Genomic DNA, 25920 nt, shown 5'->3' with positions numbered 1-25920 from the left:
AATTAATAATTACGACTAAAACAGTTTCATCTTTTTAAACATCTTTCCTAGTCACTTTTGCATTTGCTGAATTATTCATAAAGTTAGAATTAACCTGACATAAATAAGTGCACAAAAAACCTTTTACCTTTTATGGTTTTTGTATTTTATCATATGATGTTTGATATATCTCACCTAAGGGATTGCGAATTTCAATCCCTGGAGAAGGGCCACTCAGAGACACAGTAACCTCTTTTAGGCTGGGATCAAAAGGAATTTTCCAAGTGTTTACAGCTTGTTCCAAATGATCTGTTGATAAGAGGTGAACTTTAGAGGACTGTACTGCCTCCTCAACCCATTTTAATACCTAGAAGAGAAAAGAAGAAGTGTGAGAGGTATCGGGAACATCTATAGTCTTACACAGCCTCGACTTCTAGATGCAGTATTTTGCTTTGGTGAGTCCCATGATTTAGGCACTCCCTGTCCTGGTTTCTTTTCATCACAGTGAACAGCAACCTTTTCCTACCTCTAGTTCTTGTAGCAGCTTCAGAATAAAATGCTACTTTAACCCATGCTCAGATGTCAGGTTTTCTACTTGCAATAATATATTCAAAATGAGATGGTGGTGTCCAAAAGACAGTTATGAGGACAAGGGGAGTTAGAGAGGAGAAGGGAGTTGAGGGAAATTGGAAGGGGAGGTGAACCATGAGAGACTATGGACTCTGAAAAACAATCTGAGGGTTTTGAAGGGGCGGGGGGTGGGAGGTTGGGTGGTGTATTGGAGAGGGCTTGGATTGCATGGAGCACTGGGTGTGGTACAAAAACAATGGATACTGTTGCGCTGAAAATAAATTTTAAAAAATTTTAAAAAGTATGCAGAGATATTATAGACATTTCATATTTTTCAAAAGAAATGGAAAGAACCTTTAAAAAGAACATGGTATTGCCAATATTGGAGATCCCTTTTCCCACCATTCTCTCTTTCTGGATTTCTTTTAATACCCAATTTTTAAAAGATAATTAGCAAGCTATCTAATCCAATTTCAATATATTGGTTCTATGAATTATTGGGATATAGTATACATTAATTATATATAGAATATTATACTATATATAGAATATTAAATATTGAAAAATAATTGTAAGACCAGAAAAATATTCATTTTTTATAATAAAATAAATAAGTACCAAAAACAATAGGAAAAATGATCCCTGTATTTTTAAAATCATAGAAAAATATTTCAGATTAGAACCAATTCAAGTAGTGTATTTTGAAAAGTAGTCTTAGGGAAAATATTAAGAAATTGGATTATAAAAACGTGTTAATGCCTCACTGTGAACAAGACTGATTTCTGGTTCTCAGAAGTGTTCTGCAATAGCAAATGCAATTTCTCATCAAACAGATAGAGCATGTCTGGATAGGTATTGCTTAATTAAACTTACTACAATTAATTCTAAATCATGGTAATCTTTAACCCACCTCAGATCTTTCTCTGGTTCATATGTCTTTCAAGATTATATCCTATTGTGAATAATTTTCCTTGTAATTATTCATGAAACACTAAACAGAGCTGAATATTAAGCTATAGCCTAACTATTCAAAATAAAAACATTTTAAAATTACATTAACAGTACTCACTAAACAATTAAGGAAACAACAAATACTGTGCAAAAACTTCACTCTCCATAAAAACTATCCCTTGATATTTGTCCTCTAGAAGGAGGAAATTGGCTAACACATATTATCATATAAATAACAACAGTAAGGCATTTGTATTCATTCATAAAACAAAAGTTTATGGTTCAAGGTACTTCTCCAGGTACTGAGCAAGTATTTTAATCAATATTTAGTAAACTCCCTTCTTCTCTGGGCTAGTGTTCACTAAGATTTTTGCACGTTTATTATTTTATTATATATTATTTTATTTTAAAATAAATTAGTTTAGTTTAGTTTAAAATAAATCTTCCTGTCTTTTCTTTAGGGTCAAGAACCACCCACATCTCGGGGCACCTGGGTGGCTCAGTGGGTTAAGCTGCTGCCTTCAGCTCAGGTCATGATCTCAGGGTCCTGGGATCGAGTCCCACATCGGGCTCTCTGCTCAGCAGGGAGCCTGCTTCCTCCTCTCTCTCTCTCTGCCTGCCTCTCTGCCTACTTGTAATCTCTCTCTGTCAAATAAATAAATAAAATATTAAAAAAAAAAGAACCACCCACATCTCTTTGATCTTGGTATACCCAATACCAAGTTACCACTTGGTAACATGCTCTACACATGATGAAAGTGGGATATGCACTAATGTGCATGAAGTTGGTCATAATGATGATAATAATGATGCCTTCTTAGATAAAAGAATATTATGGGAACAGGGATCCCTTGTTGAAATGACATATATAAAGTGCCTATCATATAGTTGCCACATAGTACATATTCAGGTTTCCTTCCCACTATATCTCAATTCCCTTCCCTTCCCCTAAATGAATATTTCAACAATGGCTTCAAAAGCCAAGTGAAAAAAATCATGCATAAACATCAAATAAACACTGAAAAGAAATAAAATAAAATAAAATGGAAAAAAAATAATTCTGTAAATGAAAAAAGAAAGGCAAAGTCCTTCCAGGTAGAAGAGAGGACGGCAAAAAAAAAACAAAAACAAAAAAAAAAAAACACACACACACACAAAAACAGATTCCAAATATGTTGGGAACATGATTGAAGCCAAGTGGCTACTTCAATGTTCAGAAGAAGCAGCAGAACATGAAGTTGGAAGCTTGTTTCAAGGGAAGACTATGTATTGTCAGAAAGTCAGGATATGATCTTTGGATTTTATCCTAAACACCCCAGTGAAAAATTATTGAAGGGGTCAAAGCAGAAGACTAATACACTGAAGTGGTATTTTCCAAAAAACAAAAACACCTTATAGTGGTGTCATAGACAAATTGAATAGAAAAACCAAATTCATTACAATTAATTACCTCTAAAATGAAATGATATACTTCCTCAAATTTTAACTTGATAAGGCACCAGGAATTTTACATATGAAGTGAAGCATATATCAACATAATTGTCTAAAGAAACAGATGCTATATTTGAAAAATGGGTTCTCAGTGTTCTTGATTGAGCAGAAATGTATGGATCATTTGGTCATCAAATCTGTCCATATGGCTGCAGAGATTAGACTTGTTGTAATATTTGACCACAAATAAAACACATTTTAATAATTAGAGTGTTGACATTTTTATTTCTTATACATAGAACATGGCTGCCTAACTCAAGGAAATGGGAAAGATTGGCTTATTGTCTCAGAAAGCAATTGATAAATTTGACTGATAATAAAGTTTGAGGTAATGTCTGGCATAGAGACAAAAGAGGCAAGAGAACAAGAAAAAATTGAATAAATGAATAGAACATTTGTTTTAAGGGCAAGACACATAACGTGGCTATAAATAATTCTCAACTGAATAGGAAAAGAAGAATTAGAAAACAAGAATTGCATATTACCTCAAGTTTAACAATGAAATGCAACAGAAATGGAAGAAATTTTTTACACATCCTTCTTCTTTTTTTTTTTTTTTTCCATCCTCTTTAAATGCATTGTATTATCTCTGGGTGGCTCCTCAAATATATCTTTCCTTCAAACTCCATGCATGGAGGTTATAATCTATCACTGGATATCTATCCATTGTCTAGTAGGTATGCACAGAAATCACTAAGTTATAGGCATTCTTATAAAAATGGAAGACTTTCTAATTTAGTTGCATTTTCCTAAGGTAAATGTGTTCAAATGGAATGGAATATAACCACTTTTGGGTTTACTCAATCCCATTTCCAATTCATCAACATTTACGAGGCTTTCACAAAGGGATTACTATATATCATAACATTACTTGTGAAAGATACAGTACAGACTTCTGAAAAATCACTTTTTTATCCTCTTATAAGAAAAATCAAATTGAAAACAGATGCAATCCATTTTGTTAGAAAATATAGATTTTACCAGCATATGAATACAAGTAGATCCCTGCAAGCTACGTTATCACCTTTAGTGGGGTTTCTGGCCTCTTACATTGTCACATATAAGAAAAAAAATCTTTAATTGTCTAACCATGAGAAATGTCCTCCTGAGATTGGAAATGATTTTCTGTTTTAATGACAAATTGAACAGAATAATGTGAGAATCTTTGGATTGGTGCATTTCTACCAACCTAAAAACAGTTTTAAACCACTACGGAACCATTAATTATACACTAAAAATTTTTTTTTCTTTTTTTTCTTTTTTTTTTTTAATTTTTTATTTTTTATAAACATATATTTTTATCCCCAGGGGTACAGGTCTGTGAATCACCAGGTTTACACTAAAAATTTTAATGCAAAAATGTTTCTCTAATGATTTGTCCAGTTTATAACTCAAAGGGACTTTGAAACCATCTAATACAGCTCCTGTATTTTATAGATGAGGAAACTGATATTCAAAAGAGTTCTTACTCCTTTTAAACACTTAACCAGACAGATTCTAGCTCAATAATTATATTTAATATAAGTCCCTGTATTCCTGAAGATACTCTCTTAGTATAAACATTTTGCATCCTATGTAATGATCAGTATTTAAAAGTTTTTAAGTTCATGTCTGTTCCACTCCGGAATGAGATGCAAGTACTGTTTCAAAGCACAAAACCAGGATATATTGATGAGAAGTTTTAAGATTCACTGTTTTAGCAACTCTCAAATATATACTACAGTACTATTAATGATTATATCTCCAAGACTTACTTTATTTATAACTAAAAGTTTGTCCCTTCTGACCACCTTCATCCATGTCTCTCACCTCTACCACCCTCCACATTTGGTAGCCACCAGTCTGTTCTCTGTAGCTATGAGTTAAGTTTTTGTTTTGTTTTTGGTTTTGTTTTAGATTTCTCCTATAAGTGAGATCATGCAGTATTTGTCTTCTACATGACTTATTTCACTTAGCATAATGAAATATGGTCCTCAAGGTCTATCCATGTTGTTACAAATGGCAATATTTCCTTCTTTTTATGGCTGAAAGATATTCCCAAGTACATATATACCACATCTTCTTTATTCATTCATCTGTCTATAGAAATTCAGGTTGCTTTCATGTATGGCTATTGAAAATACTATTGCAATAAACAAGGAGGTGCATATATCTTCTCAAGTTATTGTTTTCATTTTTTTTGGATAAAAACTCAGAAGTGGAATCAACAGATCATATGATAGTTCTACTTTTCATTTTTTGAGGAACCTCCACATTAGTTTCCATAAGGGCTACATTGCCCTCAAGAGTGCAATGGTTTCCTTTTCTCTAGATCTTATTTCTAGTCCTCTTGATAAGATCCGTTCTAACAGGTGTGAGGTAGAATCTCATAGTGGTTTTGATTTGCACTTCCCTGATGATGAGTGATACTGAACATCTTTCTATATAGCTGTTAACCAGTATGACATACCAGGATGTCTTCTCTGGGAGAATGTCTATTCAGATTCTGTGCCAATTTTATTTATTTGTACTTTAATCAAAGTCTTACAGTTTTTAATATATACTTCTATTACCTCCTTGGTTAAACTTATTCTTAGGTATTTTATTCTTTTTGATTCAAGTTGGAAGGATTTTTAATGTAATTAATTATATCCAAATGAATTTCCCCAGAATATCTTTTCTCCATTCACTGGAAAAACAGAAATACGGTAAGGTGTTAGACAAAATTTGTAATTAAATTACACATATATTTGTATTTTGTTATTATTGCTTATTGTTTTTCTTCCCTACTAAACTCTAAGTCCCATGAGAGAGAGTACAGAGCATGGCAGACATGGTCACTACCGTATCTCCTGAAGCCAATACCATACATGGGGTATAATAAATTCCTAATAAACATTTGTGAGAGAGAGGGGGAATGGGAAGAGGGAGGTAGAAAGTGAAGGAGAAATTAACTGTAAGGCAGATCTTTACTTTTAGACTTAAGAGTGTGTGAAAAGGTAGCATTTGGCTCTGTATTCATTTGTGACAAACGCTCTCTCAGATGAATTTGCAGCTGAATTTTCAAGACAGAAGCTGAATAGGGTACAAACTTGCATGTGTGGTCTAAAATGTGAGCACCAAGCTCTCTTAGGTTTTTCTTTATTTGAATAGTTAGCTTGGGATTTAAAAATCCAATGGAGTAACCTCTAAAATTAAGTCAGTTTTTTTCCTATTTAAATGCCAACATGTATGCTTTTCTGTAGCACTGGATGCAGATTTTCAAGTTCAGAAATGTAGAAAGTTAGTCAGAAAATGAATTCAACAAAGCAAAAGCAACGTAAAAGGCTGAGTTAGGTGTAAATGTACCCATCTAATAATCAGAACCCATTCCAAAAAAGATTGGTGTAGCATTACTACTAATAATAGTAAGCACTTTTACAGTATTTATTACATGCCAGGTCCAACAAATTTGTAAAAACTCTTCAACACAGTTATGGTTATCTCCATTCTATAGATGGGAAAAAAAAATGGAGGCATAGATCCAAAAGTCTGTAAGTCATACAATGAGAAAGAAGCAGGGCTGGCCTTTTGATCTCAGTAATCTTGTACACTTCTGAAATATAATAAAGAAAAAACTGGTAGTTTTCAAGAATAAATCAGAAATATAAGTAGTGAAAAACAACAATCAATGCAGGTGTTTTTAATGAGAAGTGGCAAGCAAAACAGTATTCTGATTAGCTGTATGTTTTTATCACCATTGGGCAACAAATTATCAAGAATTAAATTATATGTAAATATTAAAGTCTTTAAATCTACATTGTATTTGATGTGAGAAAGACTTGCTACATTTTTGTGGTAGACCCTATGTAATAGCTGAGGCAGGCTTCATCTATGATGATATATACATATATCATATGTATATACATATGATGAAGCTATCATTATATGTATATATATATGAGATATATACATATGATACATATTATATGATATATACTATATGATATATACTATATGATATATACATATATGTCATAGCAGAGGTAGGCAGAGATCATCTCTCTCTTAGCCAGAGCAGAGCTGATCCTTGGGATAACCAGGACAGCCTCTTCCTCACCCCCCTTGCCCTGCCCCAAGGCCAAAGTTCATTTCTACTGAGCAGCATAGCATGGAGCCTATAATTCGGAATATTCTTAGAGTCACCAAGTACTTATTGAGCATCTACTGAACATAAAGGATAGTACAGCATATTATAAAGAACACCAAAGAAATAGAAACATATTTCCTGCCTTATAAGACATGACAACCTAGTTGGATAAACAGGACAGACATTAAAAACAAATTAACTAGCTTACTTTCTAGTAATAAGTAAGCAAGATGAAAATACAAACACTCAGTATATAGTCCCAAACTGTGATGCACTTTTCTACTCAAAACGTTTTAATGATTCCCAGTTACATCTGGGATAAAGTCCAAGCCAAGAGTATACTAAAAGCTGACAATGTCAGCAGTCACCCTAAATGGAGGCAATAAAGAAGTGTACTGTCTGTAGGAAAATAATAATAAAACTTACTAAAAGTTGGTCTGTTTTTTAAATATCTCCATGTCAGAGTAAACAACGTCAATCAAAAATTCTTCTTTGGAAAAAAATCTTGGTTGGTATGAAATCTAAACAATTGCTCCTATTATTGTTGAGTATTAATAATACACATAAGCTTCAAAATAGCACATTTTATTAATTTCCCTTTAAGAAATGTGTTCTGCAGAGACATTAATTCAGAGAACTCCCATTATACAACAGGTATGCTACTCACTTTCATTTCTAGAGTAAGTATATAGTATTATGAGCCTACATATTCTTGTGTTTGGACAGCAGATTTGATCTAAGCCTGGAGAGTTCAGGAGTTACATGAGAGGACATGTGTTAAAAAGATCTCTCCAGCCTTTGTGCTGAAATTAGAGTCTAGGGAATTCAAGGAGAGAAGCAAGGAGATCAGATACGAACACTGCAATAATCTGGGTGAGAGATGACCCAGAGTGACCCAGATCAGGGTTGCAGCAGTGGGGCAATGAGATGTGACCTGGTCTGGATGCTTACTGAAGCCAGGCTTGACAAAGTATCCTGAAGACTGGACATGGGGATTGAGGCTGATTCCTCTCTGTTGCCATTACCCAAGGCTGAGAAGACTGCAGAGAGAGTGGATTTAATAGGTTGATAGAATGAGCTGGATGTGGAGGCTCTCAGCTTGGGCATGCTAAATTTAAGACCTCTATTTATTAGACATCCAAGTGGAAGTACAAAGGAGGTGGTTGGATCTGTGGAACTGGAGTTCAGTTGAAAGATCCAGATTATCATGGAATTTAAAGTCATGACATTTCCCTTAGAGCTCCTTCCCACCAAGAACTTACACAAAGGAGGAAATACATCATCCTGTGATAAGGAGCTTGGATATCCATACATAATGGCTTGGAATAGAGCCTTGGAACAAATTTCCCCTTGTTCTGATTCCAGGAAACCTTCAGATGATAATCTGCCCCCCTTGTATATGTGCCTGCAGGGAGTGAATGCACTAGCCGTGTCCACACAAGTGTTCTAGACTTACGGCAATTAGATTTCTCATCATAGTTGAATGAGTTGGCCTTCTGATTTTATACAACTCTGTTACGAGTTTGGTTAATGTGAGTCTCTTCTTTTTTTTTTTTTTTTTTTAAATTTTTTATTTTTTATAAACATATATTTTTTATAAACATATATTTTTATCCCCAGGTCTGTGAATCACCAGGTTTACACACTTCACAGCACTCACCAAATCACATACCCTCCCCAATGTCCATAATCCCACCCCCTTCTCCCCAACCCCCTCCCCCCGGCAACCCTCAGTTTGTTTTGTGAGATTAAGAGTCACTTATGGTTTGTCTCCCTCCCAATCCCATCTTGCACCCGAATGTTTATAGCAGCAATGTCCACAATAGCCAAACTATGGAAAGAACCTAGATGTCCATCAACAGATGAATGGATCAAGAAGATGTGGTATATATACACAATGGAATACTATGCAGCCATCAAAAGAAATGAAATCTTGCCATTTGCAACAACGTGGATGGAACTAGAGCGTATCATGCTTAGCGAAATAAGTCAAGCAGAGAAAGACAACTATCATATGATCTCCCTGATATGAGGAAGTGGTGATGCAACATGGAGGCTTAAATGGGTAGAAGAATAAATGTGAGTCTCTTCTTGAGGATGGGTACACTTACACAGTGCTGACCAACCCAATTTCACAGTTTGCAAATTTTAGCAAATCACTTTGAGATGTCACCCTTTGAGATCTGAAAAGGTTTTTTGCTAATAACACCCATTTGTATTATTTTTTCTAATACTTACTTTGAAAAATCGTGCAATGAGCTTTTCTAATAGTAAGGACTCATAAACGAGTATGACTGGTGATTTATAGGACAAATCTATATAATGCTTGTGCTAGATGTATGAAAAATAAGGAATAATTTGTATAAGGTTGTTGGATTTTTTTTTTTTTTAAGACTTTCCGGTAGAATGAGAATTTTGCCCAAGTCATAGAGAGAATACAGGTTGGAGGAAGGGTTCCAAATGGGAAGAGCACTAGGAAGTTTGGGTTCAGTGGGGACACTACAGAGGACTGATGACAAAAGCGACCCTCAACTTTCAACTCTATGAACATCTAAAATGTGTATGAAACTACCAAACCTTCAACATGATGGAAGTTCTCTAATGTGCAACAGCTGAAAAAATAAGAGCACATTTCAGACATTTTTGAAGAGTGAAGTCATTCCTGCTGGTTATTTGAAAGTGTCAAAGTATATTTCATTAATTTATCTTCATAAAATTCTTATGTGTCACAACTTCAATGTGTTACAAATGATGAAGGAAACTTTGCCAGAAAATACACTTTAAAATAGTAAAAATATAAAAGATAAACTTTTATACCTTACACCCACAGGCCTTATTCATCTTCTTTTTTTTTTTTTTTTTTTTTAAAGATTTTATTTATTTATTTGACAGAGAGAGATCACAAGTAGGCAGAGAGGCAGGCAGAGAGAGAGAGAGGAGGAAACAGGCTCCCTGCTGAGCAGAGAGCCCGATGCGGGACTCGATCCCAGGACCCTGAGATCATGACCTGAGCCGAAGGCAGCGGCTCAACCCACTGAGCCACCCATGCGCCCCCTTATTCATCTTCTAATTGAAGGTGCATATCTGTTTACCAACTTCTCCTTATTTCCCACACTCTTCAGACCTGGAAACCACTCTTCTACTCTCTGCTTTTATAAGTGTGACTTCTGTTTTTTTAAGATTCTACATAGGAGTCATAGCATGCTGATAACACTGTATTATATAATTGAAATTCACTAAAAGAGTAGAACTTAAATGTTCTAACCAAATAGTAACATATGTTAATAATAATAATTTTTTAAAAGATAAATTTGTGAGTTGATGGATGTCTGTCTTTTCACAAGGTCTATGTATATCATGTCATCACAATTTAAACTTCATATATCCTACAGTTTTCTCAATTATACCTTAGTGAAACTAAAAAAAAAAAAAAAAATTGTTTTTTTTTTTTTTTCATTCATATCTCCCATTGATTCCTTTTGTGTTTGCCTGAGTCTTTTGGTTTGTTTATTTGTTTCTTTTTTTTTTTCTATTGGAGAATGGAAAAGTCTCACTGAATTCAATTCTCTCATTAAAACTCTTCCTCGAGGGATGCCTGGGTGGCTCAGTGGGTTAAGTCTCACTGAATTCAATTCTCTCATTAAAACTCTTCCTCCAGGGATGCCTGGGTGGCTCAGTGGGTTAAGCCACTGCCTTTGGCTCAGGTCATGATCTCCGCGGCCTGGGATCCAGTCCCTATTTGGGCTCCTTGCTCAGCAGGGAGCCTGCTTCTCTCTCTGCCTCTGCCTGCCAGTCTTCTGGCCTGTGCACTCTCACTCGCTCTCTTTCTCTCTCTCTCTCTGACAAATAAATAAATATTTATTTATATTTAAAAAAAATTAAAAAAAAACTATTCCTATTTATTCAAGCTAAAGAAATTATGAAATACATAAGTACATAAATACATGCTTTTGTGAATAGACATATATGCTATGTCTATACATATATACATAAATGTGTGTATGCTTATATATAGAGAGTAGCTGTGTTCTCACTCCTAGCTACAGCAAAGCAGGAAAAAGTCCAAACTTACTTCAAACTCTTTTTGAGTAACAAAAATCACCCTAATTAAAGAGATACTTGAGTACTATTAAAGTTAGCCTTTCACTCGACTAGATATGAAGAATTGTATAAGTATATGGACATAATACATGGGAGGAGGGTTCACAGTTTCATCAGATTCTCAAAGTGAGATAGGAGGAGAATTTTTAAAAACAACTTTAGAGAGGTACGGTCTCTTCTACAGAACAGTCTTTTACATTACTAAACAAAAAAAATTTTTTTTGAAGTATCTGAAATTCTTACTTAAACAAGATAAATTAGAGCATAAAATAATTCACACTGCAAAGAAATTTTGTATTTCATAAATGGACTCTTTTCAAGTGTTTTTTTAATAGTCATTGAATGACTAAGAGAAGAGACTATGAGCTAAAGTATTCCCAAGTACTAGAGCAAATTTCAATTTATAACAACTAAGAACAGTAGTTGATCTAGCTCCCACCCCCATTTTACTGAAAGGAAGCTAAAATATAAAATCATCTGGTTTCTACTTGACATGTAAAAATCCTATTAGTCCCTTACAACAAACACCAAATGAAAATTAGCAAGATATTTTCAAAAAAAAAAAAAAAAAAACCCACACGAAATACAGAATTCATTCCCAAGAAGAATTTACTAGGGCTTAAGATCGGTTTCTTAAGTTCAGGAACTTAATTTCAACTGAGACTAAATCAATTTGGGGTAGAGGATTTACTTCTTTGGGGCAGACATACATATATTGAACTCCCAATATTGATAATACCAACTTATATATTTACAAAGAGGAATCAGAACACTTTATGACCACATGACTTCTCTGTTGGCTTGTAGAGGATGACTTATTCTGGGCTCCAAATCATACCTGTGTGGTTGTTTTGAAAGCTACCATTTTATGTATGTATGTATGTATGTATTCTATAATGGCTACCATTTAAAAAGCACTTGTATGCTAAGCACTGTACTAAGAACTTTATAAATTTTACTTCATTAAATGTTTTCTATAACCTCTAATTACTTACATTTTGTACTATGTAACACATTGCCAGTAAATATAAGATATAAGATTCCAAAAAAGGCAAAGAACCCTAAACCTCATGCTACTAGCCACTGTAAGATTATAATACAGCGTGCCCATTACCCCTCATATTCCTACCTTTGAAAGAAATCTTAGATTCCAAATGACCCAGGGAAGAAGAGAGAGAGGGGGAGGGAGGAAGGAAAAAGGAAAAAGAAGGTAAGGAGGGAGAGAGAAAAGGAGGAAAGGAGAGAGAAGGGGAGAGAGGAAAAAAAATAAATTGGATTTTGAGCTTCTAAGGGCCTATGTCCTAGTAATTTAGAAGTGACTGAATGGATTTCAAGCATAATTTTGACTCTATGCAATTTTCAAATTATGTCCTGGTTTAAAGTGACATCCTCCATACACACTTAAATTTTTAAGTCTACCTTTCTGTCATGTGCTTGTTGAGTTTCGGAAAAAGACGAGGGAAGGGATTTAGATATATTAAATATTTAATAGCATTTGGCTGATTAATCTCACAATACCAAATGCTCTTCTCAAGGAAATGGGAAAATCTTACAGGCTATAGACTATAGTTCTTTGCTTCCCTAATCATAACGATCTTGGACCAAATAGCCCCTAACTCAGATGGCTGAAGATCCCTCACTTTTAGACAGAATTTGGGTGGACACTGTTTACCTTAGCGACTTAACTGTCTCTAGGTTGTCACATTGATTAGCACCAATCCTGATTCATACATTATTTAGATATTTTAACATTCAGTCAAGTTATAGACAAGCTTCTTTGTCCCCAGGCCATACATCACTAAGAGGCCTTTTGCATACGTCTGCTCTAATATGTTTTGATTTTTAAGTAAACTCAAGATCTCATCATAGTTTCCATATTCCCAAACACCCTCTTAAGAATTACTAACAAACTCAAAAACAAAGCTTTAGCAAGTTTATACATTCAAATGTCATAGAGTAGAGCTCAAAGTACATTCAATGGGGAGATAAACTGGAGGATTTGAAAGGTCCAGTTAGTCAAAGGTTCCACAAGGCATAAAAGCTAGTAACAATGTGTGCTTTAAGCAGTCAGGAAGAGGAGCCATCAATGTGGACTAAGGTTATTGGGAAATGCTTTATAGATGTGGTAAAACTTCAACATTATACAGCTTTTAAAATCTGGCAGCATGCACGAAAACCTCAGTAACACTAACTCTTTCCAGACTCCCTCTCATCTTTAGCAAAGACCCTTCCATTTATACAACAAGTCTGGATTTTACTGGTAACGTTAGTAATAATATAGGTGAATATTCAGCACTTGCCAAGCATCTTCAGTCTCCCTTTTAAATTACAGTAAAACTTTATTAGCTCCTACAACTAAATCATGGCTCCAGAGACAGCAGTGGGAAACAACTATACAAATCTTAGGAGGTCCTAAGAGTAAAAGAGAAAAGTAAAGCAAGAATCGAATTTGGGAAGCAAATGAAAGCAATGGATTAAGTCAGAGAAAGACCCATCAGGATACCAATAGGTTCCCTAGTCTGAAAAAGAATAGATTGCAAAGTAAAGGTACAACAGAGGCAGGAGAACAATTTCAACACTGGGGGTTGGAAGGAGGGGTAGAAAAAGCAACCCATAGGCTATTAGGGACTAAATAATATCTCTTATTTATTTTAAACCTAATCATCACAGTAAATTGAAGAAAGAATAAAACTGAAGAAAGAATAAAACTGATTTATGGCTTAAAAAGCGATTTGATATTAAGTCAACAAACACTTAAGCACAGTCATTCTACCAAATAGTAGTTCTATGCTAGATACATAAGGGTGAAAGTATGCTTCCTGCCTATGTTAGTTTTACAAGGCCAGAGTTTAAGCAACAGAGAGCACACCTATTTGCCATTTGCTATCATAAACTAGGGTAAAATATCCTCTCTGTTTCACCCCTGGCAAATTCATGTTTTTGAGCAGGGGGTCAGTACTGGGTTTCTGAAGGAGCTTCAGAGGAACAATGGAAAGATGCTTCTTCAGCAAAAGACAACAGAACACTGATGCTCCCCCAAACCTCTTATTTAGGGAATGACCCAAATTTGACCTAAAGTGTATTCAGTTTGGGGGCCCCACTTAAGAAAAAAAAAATACAAAGTCACAACTACAAAAGTTGGAACAAAAATAGTTACCTGCAATAAAAAATAAGACATATACATTTCAAATTATTAAAACTGACAAATCTAGAAATTAATAGCAATTTTGTTACTAATAATGTACAAGAGACTATGATGGTCTTCCTGCATTTTTGACTGATAGTCTTTGACTATCTATTCCCATAACAAAATAATGTGTAATATTTTCTAAAGAGAGACTAGAATGATAATTCAATCTTTTCTCTAACACTGTTCATCTAAAAGCATTTTTAAACTCTTATCTTGGATGCTTTAAAAATTCAACTTCATACACTGACACACTTGATTCTTGTAGCATTCTTAGAACTACAGATTTTTAAAAAATAGTCACAGTCACCCCAATGTCACTGGAAATAAGGGCATATGTGTTAAAGGGGAAGTCAGATTTGAAGGATATGGCAGTCTTAACGAATCACAGTTTAAATGTCTTATTTTTGCAGCTCTGTTCCCCATACCTTTTGAACTCTGTGAAAGCATTTCAGCTCATTTCCCAGAGCCTTGGAAGGAATTCACAGAAAACAAAGTTCCTTAGACTTAAGTTCTGTTACCTTCACTATAATCTTGCCTCTACTCCCATTCTTTGAAGGACACATTAACTGCAATGTCCCTGACCACTTATTACACCAATCAAATGGGAACCATCAATGTCAGATTTTTTTCCTGCTTGAAGACCTGTCAACTGGGTCTTTGACTGGGTGTGGGGTAAATGTGAAACAAGAGTAGAAGGCTCTTCTCTCATTTCCCATTCAGCTTTTCCATAAATACTACTGCTATGATCCTTATTGAACAATAACTGTGTATCTGTCCCATTTTACAGAATTAACTGAGGAGTAGGCAGGTAGGTGGATGAGTACTGTCCTACAACCTTCAACACCTATAAAATGGAAAAGGGAATGCATATACCTTGGACAAGAGGAAAGGAGTTAAATATAAAAATGGGGACCTTATCTTTTAAAAGCCAGGCAGAAAACAGAAGCATGATCTCATGGTATAGAGTCAAGAGCGGTAGAGAATGAATATACTCTTGATGGGGGGACTCATAGTCTAGTGGAGAACCAAAACATGTGAATCAACGACAATAGAACTCTAAGAGGTATAATAATAAAGTAATATGTCAGGTATGATTGTGCAGAAGATTGAATCTGGCTTTGTCTGGAAAGGTGGCCATCCGTACTTGAGATGGGTTTTGAAGGATGAGCAGGAGTCAAATCAACAAACAGGAGGAGAGCATTTGGGACAGAAGGAAAAACAAGTTTGAAGACATGGAGGTAAGATACAACATGGCGTGTCTGAGAGGTACAAAATTTTGTGGTGACTGGTGTGCATACAAAGGGGTAAGAGAGAAGGGGGGTGGGGAAGGAGTGAGAAGAACATAGAAGACCTTACATCCCATGCTAGATGCCAGACCTTACCCTGAAGATCTATAGGAATTGCAGAAGGAAGTTGGAAAGAGAGGATCACAATTAAGACTATACATAAAATGGATCTTACTGGAAAAATATAAAGTATGGATTGGTAGGTTCAGGGAAGACTGGAAGCAGAGGGATCATAGCAGTTAAACAGAGAAATTAAAAAATAATGAAGAACCAGTAGATAGTGGGAAGGAAGAAGAGGAAATAGGTGCCAAAGATAGCTTAGGTTCAACATTACCCTAGTGGCAATTTAATGTGAGACATGAAAAAGAAGGAAGGTCTGGAATGACTCAGATTTCTGGCTTGAGAATCAAGAATGATGATGCTGTTTAACTATGATCAGAAATTTGAAAGGAAGCGTGATTCAAGAGGCATCACATCAAAAGGTGAATACTTCAACTGGTAAGAAGAAAAAGGAAAACTAAAACAACATGAAAGTATATTTAAAATATACTACAAACACAAAATGTTACACCAATTAGGAGTGACTACTTTTTATAAAGAATGAGAAAAAACTCTTAAGTAATAGTGTACCTATCAATTCAAAGAGCAAGTAAGCTAATTAGTTTTGGATTCCTTCACTGGAACAGAATGACTATAAAACTGTTCTGTTCATGACTATTAAAATGATTTATGTATTGAAACAATTAGAAGAAACCTGGTCTCTATCAAGTGCATGACTTTACACTGAAATTCAATTTGACCAAAAGTGTTGAGGGATCAGTTCTAAAAGTCCTGCTGTTTCTGTATCTAACATAAATAATTTTATATTACATTTTTGTCTTCAAGTTTTATATTGAAACTTTTTCTTATCATAACACTAACATATGCTATTAGAAAAGAGTCAAACATAAGAAGAAAATAATACCACTATTGTATTTCCTATAAATAATGACTCAGTATTTCGGTATTTCTTTTCCATATTTGTACATGTGTGTGTGCATGCACTTACACATACACTTATTATTTACATAATTAGGATCATACTCCACATATAGTTTTGTATACTTCTTATTACTACAAAGCTGTGAACAACAAGACAGCATGGTACTGGCATAAAAACAGACACACAGACCAGTGGAACAGAGTAGAGAGCCCAGATATGGACCCTCAACTCTATGGGCAAATAATCTTCAACAAAACAGGAAAAAATATACAGTGGGAAAAAGACAGTCTCTTCAATAAATGGTGCTGGGAAAACTGGGCAGCTATAAGTAGAAGAATGAAACTCTACCATTCTCTTACACCGTACACAAAGATAAACTCAAAATGGATAAAAGACCTCAATGTGAGACAGGAATCCATCAGAATCCTAGAGGAGAACATAGGCAGTAATCTCTTCGATATCAGCCACAGCAACTTCTTTCAAGATATGTCTCCAAAGGCAAAGGAAACAAAAGCAAAAATAAACTTTGGGGACTTCATCAAAATCAAAAGCTTCTACACAACAAAGGAAACAGTCAAGAAAACAAAGAGGCAACCCACAGAATGGGAGAAGATATTTGCAAATGACAGTACAGACAAAAGGTTGATATCCAGGATCTATTTCAATACACATTATGAGAATTTATTATATACCCACCTATCTATAGACATTTGAAAATACAAAAGAAATTCGACTTCTGTCCTGAAGCAGATTTTGATTATTAAATGAGATTATAATTAGATATTATAGGTTGGAGTTAGGAGACAAACTAAATGCAGCAATTTATAAGTAATGAACTAATCAGTGTCCAGCCTCCCAGGGAAAGAAGCAAATCCCAAGACTAGATACCTGTTACTCAGTGACAATGTAAGAAATGTCTTACATGTGCTCTTTTAGTAAGAGGCTCTTTGCATGCAATCCAGCATGGACTGGTTGAACTCAACACTTCAAGTTCCTACACCACAAAAAGAAATACTTGGAAATTCACCATGGTTCCATAAATCTATAGCACTGATTCCTTGTTTATTTTCTAAGGCCTTGGTTTATAAATGCAACATTGTGATAGAGTGAGTATACCTTTCTCATTTCTAAGTCATAATTAATTTTATGGTAATTAGCCACACAATCTGTACAAACCTCTGGACTTATATATACTGAAGTCAGCATCATTGACTTTAGTACAATTAAAAAATATGGCTTTAAAAAAAGAATATGGCTTTATGATTTAGTAAGAAATCAAATGTCTTGGCTTGAACATGAATAGGAAACAATGTTGGCAAGAGAAATGACCACAGTGTTTCTCTCAGCAATCATAGGATAGAGAAATGGAATTATAGGCTAATTAGCTAATACTTTGAGCATATAAAAGTGTCTTGGAACAGATAAAAAAAATCAATGAGAAGTATTAATTCATTAGAAATTTAACGCACAGATTTCAAATTGCGGCTTTTACTTAAAACATAAATTCCTAATAAATAACAGTTATACCATCAGTAGAGCTCAAATATTTTATTTCTAATTTTATCTACCCAATAAATAATGCTGGTATTAATCAGACACATTTGTGAACAAACAAACAGATTATGTTAATCCTAGGAGGTAATCAACAAAATGTTAATTAAGTTGTCCCCAATGCCCAGGAATTAGAGCAAACTAATCCTTGACTCAGAAGTTAGGAGAACTAAACAGATAATTCTGGAGACTAAATGAAATGGTCAAGAAATTTCCACAAGGACAAATTTAGTAATAGTTAAATGTCAACAGAAATATATCACCAGAAACAGCCCCAAAGAATGTTTATTAGTCTTACAGACATTGAATGATAGGTAACTACCCAAAATGAATAATGTTTATAGTTTCAGTAATAATTTTCATGTGAATCCTTATATTTCAACCTAACATGCTCATATGCAATAACTGTCACCATATTTCTGAAGGAAACTCCAAAGATTTTGCTGGAAGCATTTTTTAATAATAATAATAATGATACCATACACATCTACCAGAATGGCTAAAATGAAAAAGACAGAAAACAACAAATGTTTTCTTATATACTATTTTTGGGTATAAACTGAATTAAATATGGAAAACAGATGGCATCTACTGAAGGTAAGCTTACATTCTGCAACCAAGCGTTCTCACTCCTAAATATTTAACCGAAAGGAATTAATACATATGTACAACAAATGATACTTCCTGTAATGTTCAGAGCAGTACTATGTCCATTAGATCAAAACTGGAAATTATCCAACTATGTATCAACAACAGAACGGATAAATAGATTGTGGTACACTCATAAAACGGAATTCAACACATGAATGAAAACAAATCATCTACAGGCACTGATACGGCAGAATCCCACAAATACACTTTTGAACAAAAGAAGATAAACACTAGAAACCACACGCTGTTCAACTGCATTTATATAAAGGACAGAATTTGCCAAACTAATCTGTGCTTTTTGAGGACAGAATAAGAGTAATGCCTGTAACTGAAATGTGGGTCGAAGAAGGGTTTCTTGGGGGCCTGGTAATGTTTTGTTACTCAATTTGGGTGTTGGTTACCCTGGGCATACTAAGTTTGTGAAAATGCATGTGTATGTGCACTTTTCTGTATCTATATAATACTTCAATGAAAATTTTAAATTAAAAATTAATAATTTATTCATAAAAGCACATCCCTAATCAAGAATATTCATATTTATTAAGTATACCTTAATTGAAATAAAATTTCATTAATTAAACTCAAAAAGTCCAACTGTACACCTAGAATTATAGGGTATTCATAAGATGTAAGATGAAAAGAAAGAAAGAAAAAAGATTCCCATGGTAGCAAAATTTATAATAATGCTGGGCAACACACTGAACACAAAGGAAACCATCAGAAAACAGTAAGTAATAATATATACACTGATTTTTTTCAGTTCTTAAGATACTATATAAGATTGACTATTATTTTGTGTACTAACTAGAAAGAAAAAAAAACACTTCTAATCAATCTTTGACACGCCACTGATTGCAAAATAAATTCCATTTAAAATACATTAAGTTGCGGGGTGCCTGGGTGGCTCAGTGGGTTAAAGCCTCTGCCTTCAGCTCAGGTCATGATCTCAGGGTCCTGGGATCGAGCCCTGCATTGGGCTCTCTGCTCGGTGGGGAGCCTGCTTCCTCCTCTCTCTCTCTCTGCCAGCTTCTCTGCCTACTTGTGATCTCTGTCTGTCAAATAAATAAATAAAATCTTTAAAAAAAAAAAAGAATACCTCTAAAATACATTAAGTTGCTTTTTTTTTTTTTAAGTGCTTCTTATAATGGATGAAAAATGTGCCAAAACAGATGGCAAGTATTACAAACAGTCAGAACAGGGAGGCATTCACATGGCAGGTATACTCCAGGAAGGATTCATGTATTAAGTGGGATAGAAGAGAGTCCTTGAAAGGTAGAAAGGAAAGAAGTTAAACCTGGAAGGTCAAGTTACTTCAAGTTAAAGAAGCTTTAGAAGCAGAAGTGCAGAGGCAGCAAAGTTCTTTATACTTTGTGGAGACAGACGAGAGATAACCTAATTAGAGTGGGGAATGGAGTATTAAGAAATATCTGGAGACATATTTGGATGGGAAGGTGAGACTAGATTATAGAGGGATTGGGATTCCAGTGGAAACAATTTGGATACCATTCAACTGGCAGCAAGGGTTGGGTTTTAGAACATGAGCCAGAAGTGACTGCAGTGATGTTTGAGGAAGCTTATCTTACTCTATTGGATTAAGGAAACTAGAAGTAGAGAAAGAAGAAATTATTGCAGTAATACAGGTGTGAGGTGATGAAGACTTGGGCTGGAGTGCTGACATTACAAAGCGCATTAAATAAAAATTTCCACAGTGTAACTTTATGATGCATTCCATATGTAAAACTAAATTTGATGTTATAGTGAGCACAGCTACCTAAAAAAGAAACTGCATGCTTTTCTCTTTTATGAAACATCTGACTTAAGATTGGAAACTTGAACACATGTCTGATCTAGAAATATATTTTGTGCAAATAATAAAGAGGAGTAAAAAAGAGTTACACAAGAAATAAATATCCCCAACCTTTTCAAAGGAACTTCACTTGAACTTTATATTTTTAAGACCCAAAGTTTCCAAACACCTAACTAAAAAATCTGTTTGGTATTTACGTACTATGCACGTTAGATGTTTACTTCATTTACATCATGAATGATTATAAGCTACTTAGCATGTAACAGTTGGGTCAGTTGGTCTATCTATCTATCTGTCTATCTACTCCCTCTATTTCTATATCCCTTTTTCTCCTCTAGCTAGTTTTTTTTCCCCCAACAGAACACAGAATCTCAAGTGCTTATGATCTTTATACTAATATTAAGTCTTAGAATGTTTAGTAAAGTGTTTTGCTCAATGAAATGGGGTAAAAATCTGTGTGGTTTTTATTAATAAGTTATGCAAATGATTATGTCTTTAGTCAGAATCTAAAGTGCACAATAAGCCTTTAGGCACTTCTTTAACTTAAAAAAGTAGATTTCCAACATGTAACATCAGGAAACAACAGATGTTGGTGAAGACTTTGAGAGAGGGGTACCCTGTTACATTGTTGCTGGGAATACAAAAGGGTACAGCCACTCTAGAAAACAGTATGGAGTTTTCTCAAAAAGTTAAAAACAGAACTACCTTATGACCCAGTAATTACAATACTAGGTATTTATCCAGAGGATATAAAAATAATGATTCAGGGATGCCTGGGTGGCTCAGATGGTTGGGTGGCTGCCTTCGGCTCAGGTCATGATCCCAAGCGTCCTGGGATCAAGTCCCACATCAGGCACCTTGCTCAGCAGGGAGCCTGCTTCTCTCTCTGCCTCTGCCTGTCACTCTGTCTGCCTGTGCTAGCTCAGAGTTCTCTCTCCCTCTCTCTCTCTGATAAAAAAAAAAAAAATGATTCAAAGGGGCACATGCACCCCAATGTATACAGCACCAATGTTCACAATACCAAAACATGGAGAGAGCTTCAATGTCCATCAACAGATAAATGGATAAAGAAGATATATATATATATATATATATATATATACACACACACACACACACACACACACAATGGAATATTATTCAGTAATCAGAAAGAATGAAATCTTGCCACCTGCAATGCCATGGATGGAACTAGAGTGTATTATGCTAAGCAAAATAAGTTAGAGAAAGACAAATACCATATGATCTCACTGAAATTTAAGAAACAAAAGAGATGAACATAGGGGAGGGTAAGGAAAAATAAAATTAAATTTAAAAAGGAGAGGGAGACAAACCATAAGAGACTCTTAACAATAGGGAACAAACTGAAGGTTGCTGGAGGGGAAGTGGGAGGGTGGGTAGCAATGGTGTAATTGGGTGATGGCTACTAAGGAGAGCACTTGATGTAATGTGCACTGGGTGTTATATGCAACTGATGAAATTCTACACCAGAACTAACAAAAGGTTAAAAAAAAAAAAAATTCCAACTGGTGAATCCTTTCTTGAATGACAACACATCTGCAGTGACAACTTTTGAATTAAACGTGGTATTGCATGCATGAGATTGAGTTGTTCCCCTGGGGATACCTGGGTGGCTCAGTTGGTTAGGCATCTGCCTTTGGCTCAAGTTGTGATCCCAGGGTCCTGGGATCAAGTCTTTCATAGAGCTTCCTGCTCAGCAGGGGTCTGCTTCTCCCTCTTCCTCTGTGCTTATGATCTCTCTCTCTCTCATAAATAAATAAAAAAAATCTTTTAAAAAAAAGAATAATTCCCATGAACCACAATGCTGTGAAAAGTACAGTATTGACCACATAGCAAAAGAGACAACTAGAACCATTTTTTCTTTCATCAAGATCAAAAGCTTTTGCACAGCAAAGGAAACAGTTAACAAAATCAAAAGACAACTGACAGAATGGGAGAAGATATTTGCAAACGACATATCAGATAAAGGACTAGTGTCCAGAATCTATAAAGAACTTAGCAAACTCAACACCCAAAGAACAAATAATCCAATCAAGAAATAGGCAGAGGACATGAACAGACATTTCTGCAAAGAAGACATCCAGATGGCCAACAGACACATGAAAAAGTGTTCCATATCACTCGGCATCAGGGAAATACAAATCAAAACCACAATGAGATATCACCTCACACCAGTCAGAATGGCTAAAATCAACAAGTCAGGAAATGACAGATGCTGGCGAGGATGCGGAGAAAGGGGAACCCTCCTACACTGTTGGTGGGAATGCAAGCTGGTGCAGCCACTCTGGAAAACAGCATGGAGGTTCCTCAAAATGTTGAAAATAGAACTGTCCTATGACCCAGCAATTGCACTATTGGGTATTTACCCTAAAGATACAAACGTAGTGATCCAAAGGGGCACGTGCACCCGAATGTTTATAGCAGCAAGGTCCACAATAGTCAAACTATGGAAAGAACCTAGATGTCCATCAACAGATGAATGGATCAAGAAGATGTGGTATATATACACAATGGAATATTATGCAGCCATCAAAAGAAATGAAATCTTAGAAGTTTTACAGATTGCAGGATAGAAGACTACCTATTGTCCTTCTTGTACTCAAAGTAGATAAAATTAAAGGGGATAATGTGTCACTCATTCAAAATCTTCTGATTCACCTAGTTATAGACATATACTTTTATTTGTAAATCATAGTAACAGAGCAATAGAAGCTTAAGAGACCTAATTTAGAGTACTGAATATAGTCCTTTAATGTAGTGACATTGTAGTGACAAGTAGTATAATCATGTAGTATAATGTAGCATAATCATGTAGTATAATCATGCTGATAGTTTAGAAAAAAGAAAAACTTTAGCGATAACTTAAAAGTAAAAAGGTAGTTTTTAACATAACTAACAATGAAAGACTTACTATTTACTTACAGAGCATAATAATTTCAGAAAATGATGGAATCAGATTACCCAGTTTCCTGCTGTGGTCATGTCTATAACTAAGGAGATGATGGTAAATACTGTTAAATGATTTTCAAAAACTATATAATCATGATCTTTACATCTGTATGTCATTATGTAAGCAAATGATAGTAATTCTTATTCTGCCTCATATGAGTTATTGTCATTTTCTATATATTACTTCTATATTTTTAAAGTCACTTAGTAATATATCTTCACTCTTAAGAATAATGAGAAATCTTTTCTAACATAATGAATCTGTAACTCCTTTAACAACTTTTGCTCCTCTGCAATTTCTCAAGTTTTTCACAGTTCTTGTGTCAAACAAGGATGGATACCAGACAAAATACAAACTAAAGGCTTCTCCAAGGACAGTGTTTTTCCATAGATTATTATGAACCATTTCTAAAGACACAGAGTATAAAACTACTTTTTAATCATTAATGCTCAACTTTATAACACTGTAAGATTTTGGGTTTTCTGCTCTCTATAACTAGCCTATTTTACCACTTTATATATAATGCTTTGCATTTGTCTCCCCCAAATCAGTACTGTTGAATTCTTTAAAATAACAAATGCTGTTCATTGCAGAATGACCATTATATGACATGATAAAGTTAAACTGCTCTGATTCTGAGGTATCATGCCCTTGGCAATTTCCTCATTTTGTCTCCATGCCTTCTCTATAGAACATTCTCTGAAAAGCCCTACCTGCTTTCCCAAACAGACATAAAGTTTAAATGATTGGCTTAATAACCTGCTTCAAACACTTTCAAATCAATTTTGTTTCATGAGGGAGTACCAAGATAGGAATTACCCTTCCCAAAATAATTAAAACACAAAGCAATAGAGAAAATAGCTTCTCAAAAAACATAATCTAACAGGGACGCCTGGGTGGCTCAGTGGGTTAAAGCCTCTGCCTTCAGCTCAGGTCATGATCCCAGGGTCCTGGGATCGAGTCCGACATTGGGCTCTCTGCTCTGCAGGAAGCCTGCTTCCCCCTCTCTCTCTGCCTGCCTCTCTGCCTATTTGTGATCTCTCTCTCTCAAATAAATGAATAAAAATCTTTTTTAAAAACCCCATAATCTAACAATAACAAAGGATTGTGATCCTTAAGAGATTACAAACAAATGAGAGGAGTCCAGAATTTCTAGCTGGGGGCAACTTCCAGTCTGGACATCAAATTGAGTTTCAGAGACAGATACCTGAATTTGGAGAGGCTGAAGTAACTAGAATTTTAAGGAAAGAGAAGTGAGAATTATGAAGACAAAAAGATCCAGGTATTTTCACAGGAGACCTCTTAATTTTTTGTCTGAGTAACAATCTGCACCATGCATAGGATACATCCCATAAGGACAAGAGAGAACCACTTTCCACCAAAGAAAAATTACTTGGGATAAATAAAATAAAAATCCCTAAAGATTACACAGGACCAGTAATGACATGAGTTCTTTTTAACTAAAGCAGAGATACCTTGTTGAATTGATGGGGAAAATACCAGGGACCCCAAAAGGGCCATCCCTAACAAGTGGGACGAAATTATCCCTAGAACCAATGCATATTTTTACTCACACTATAAGAGCTTAAAAACAAGCCTCAAGGATCAACCCAATCCAGAAATAACTCAACTCCCTGTTATATAAAGTCTGGTAATCTTTAATTAAGTGAATACAACAAAATCCAACAATCAACAATATAAAGTTAACAACAATGTTAACGAAGTTAACAACAATGTCTAGCCTATAATCCAAAATCACTAGATGGAAAAGAAGCCAGAAAACATGACCTGTAGTTAGTCAAGGAAGCAGACACAGAAATGACAGAAATCATAGAACCAGCAAACAACAATGTTAAAACAGTTGCTATAAATACACTCCACATGCTGAGGGATATAAAGGAAAACATGAACATAAAAAGAAAAGAAATAAAAAATGGAACTTCTAAAAACAAAAAATATGGGGCACCTGTGTGGCTCAGTCACTTAAACATCTGACTCCTGATTTCAGCTCAGGTTGTAGTCTCAGGTTTGTGAGATCAAGTCCACATCCAGCTACATGCTGGGCATGAAGTCTGCTTAAGAGTCATATTATTAAATAATATGAACAAACCTCAATAACCTGTGACTTAATATTAAATGGTCTATAATACATGTAACTGATGTTTCAAAGGAAAATAGGACAGAAAAAATATATGAAGATGTAATGGTCAAAATTTTTTCAAATTTGATAAAAACTAAATCCAGAGATCCAAAAAGTTCATCATCCAAAAGGCAAAACTGAA

At 34.9% G+C, this 25920-nt stretch overlaps 1 protein-coding gene across 3 annotated transcripts in view; it reads right to left on the bottom strand.

The window, feature by feature from the left end:
- HMCN1 (hemicentin 1) overlaps nucleotides 1-25920 on the bottom strand; it is a 475982-nt gene that overhangs the window by 292772 nt on the left and 157290 nt on the right. For all 3 annotated transcript variants that reach the window (XM_059145201.1, XM_059145202.1, XM_059145204.1), the window contains exon 5: nucleotides 175-346. In XM_059145201.1, the coding sequence (XP_059001184.1) occupies nucleotides 175-346 (172 nt within the window). The remainder of the gene's footprint in view (nucleotides 1-174; nucleotides 347-25920) is intronic.

The sequence above is a fragment of the Mustela lutreola genome, chromosome 14, assembly GCF_030435805.1.
Source record: "Mustela lutreola isolate mMusLut2 chromosome 14, mMusLut2.pri, whole genome shotgun sequence".
NCBI classification, from domain to species: Eukaryota; Metazoa; Chordata; class Mammalia; order Carnivora; family Mustelidae; genus Mustela; species Mustela lutreola.
Note: the sequence above shows the minus strand (reverse complement) of the source record. Positions and strands in the feature narration are given on the sequence as shown.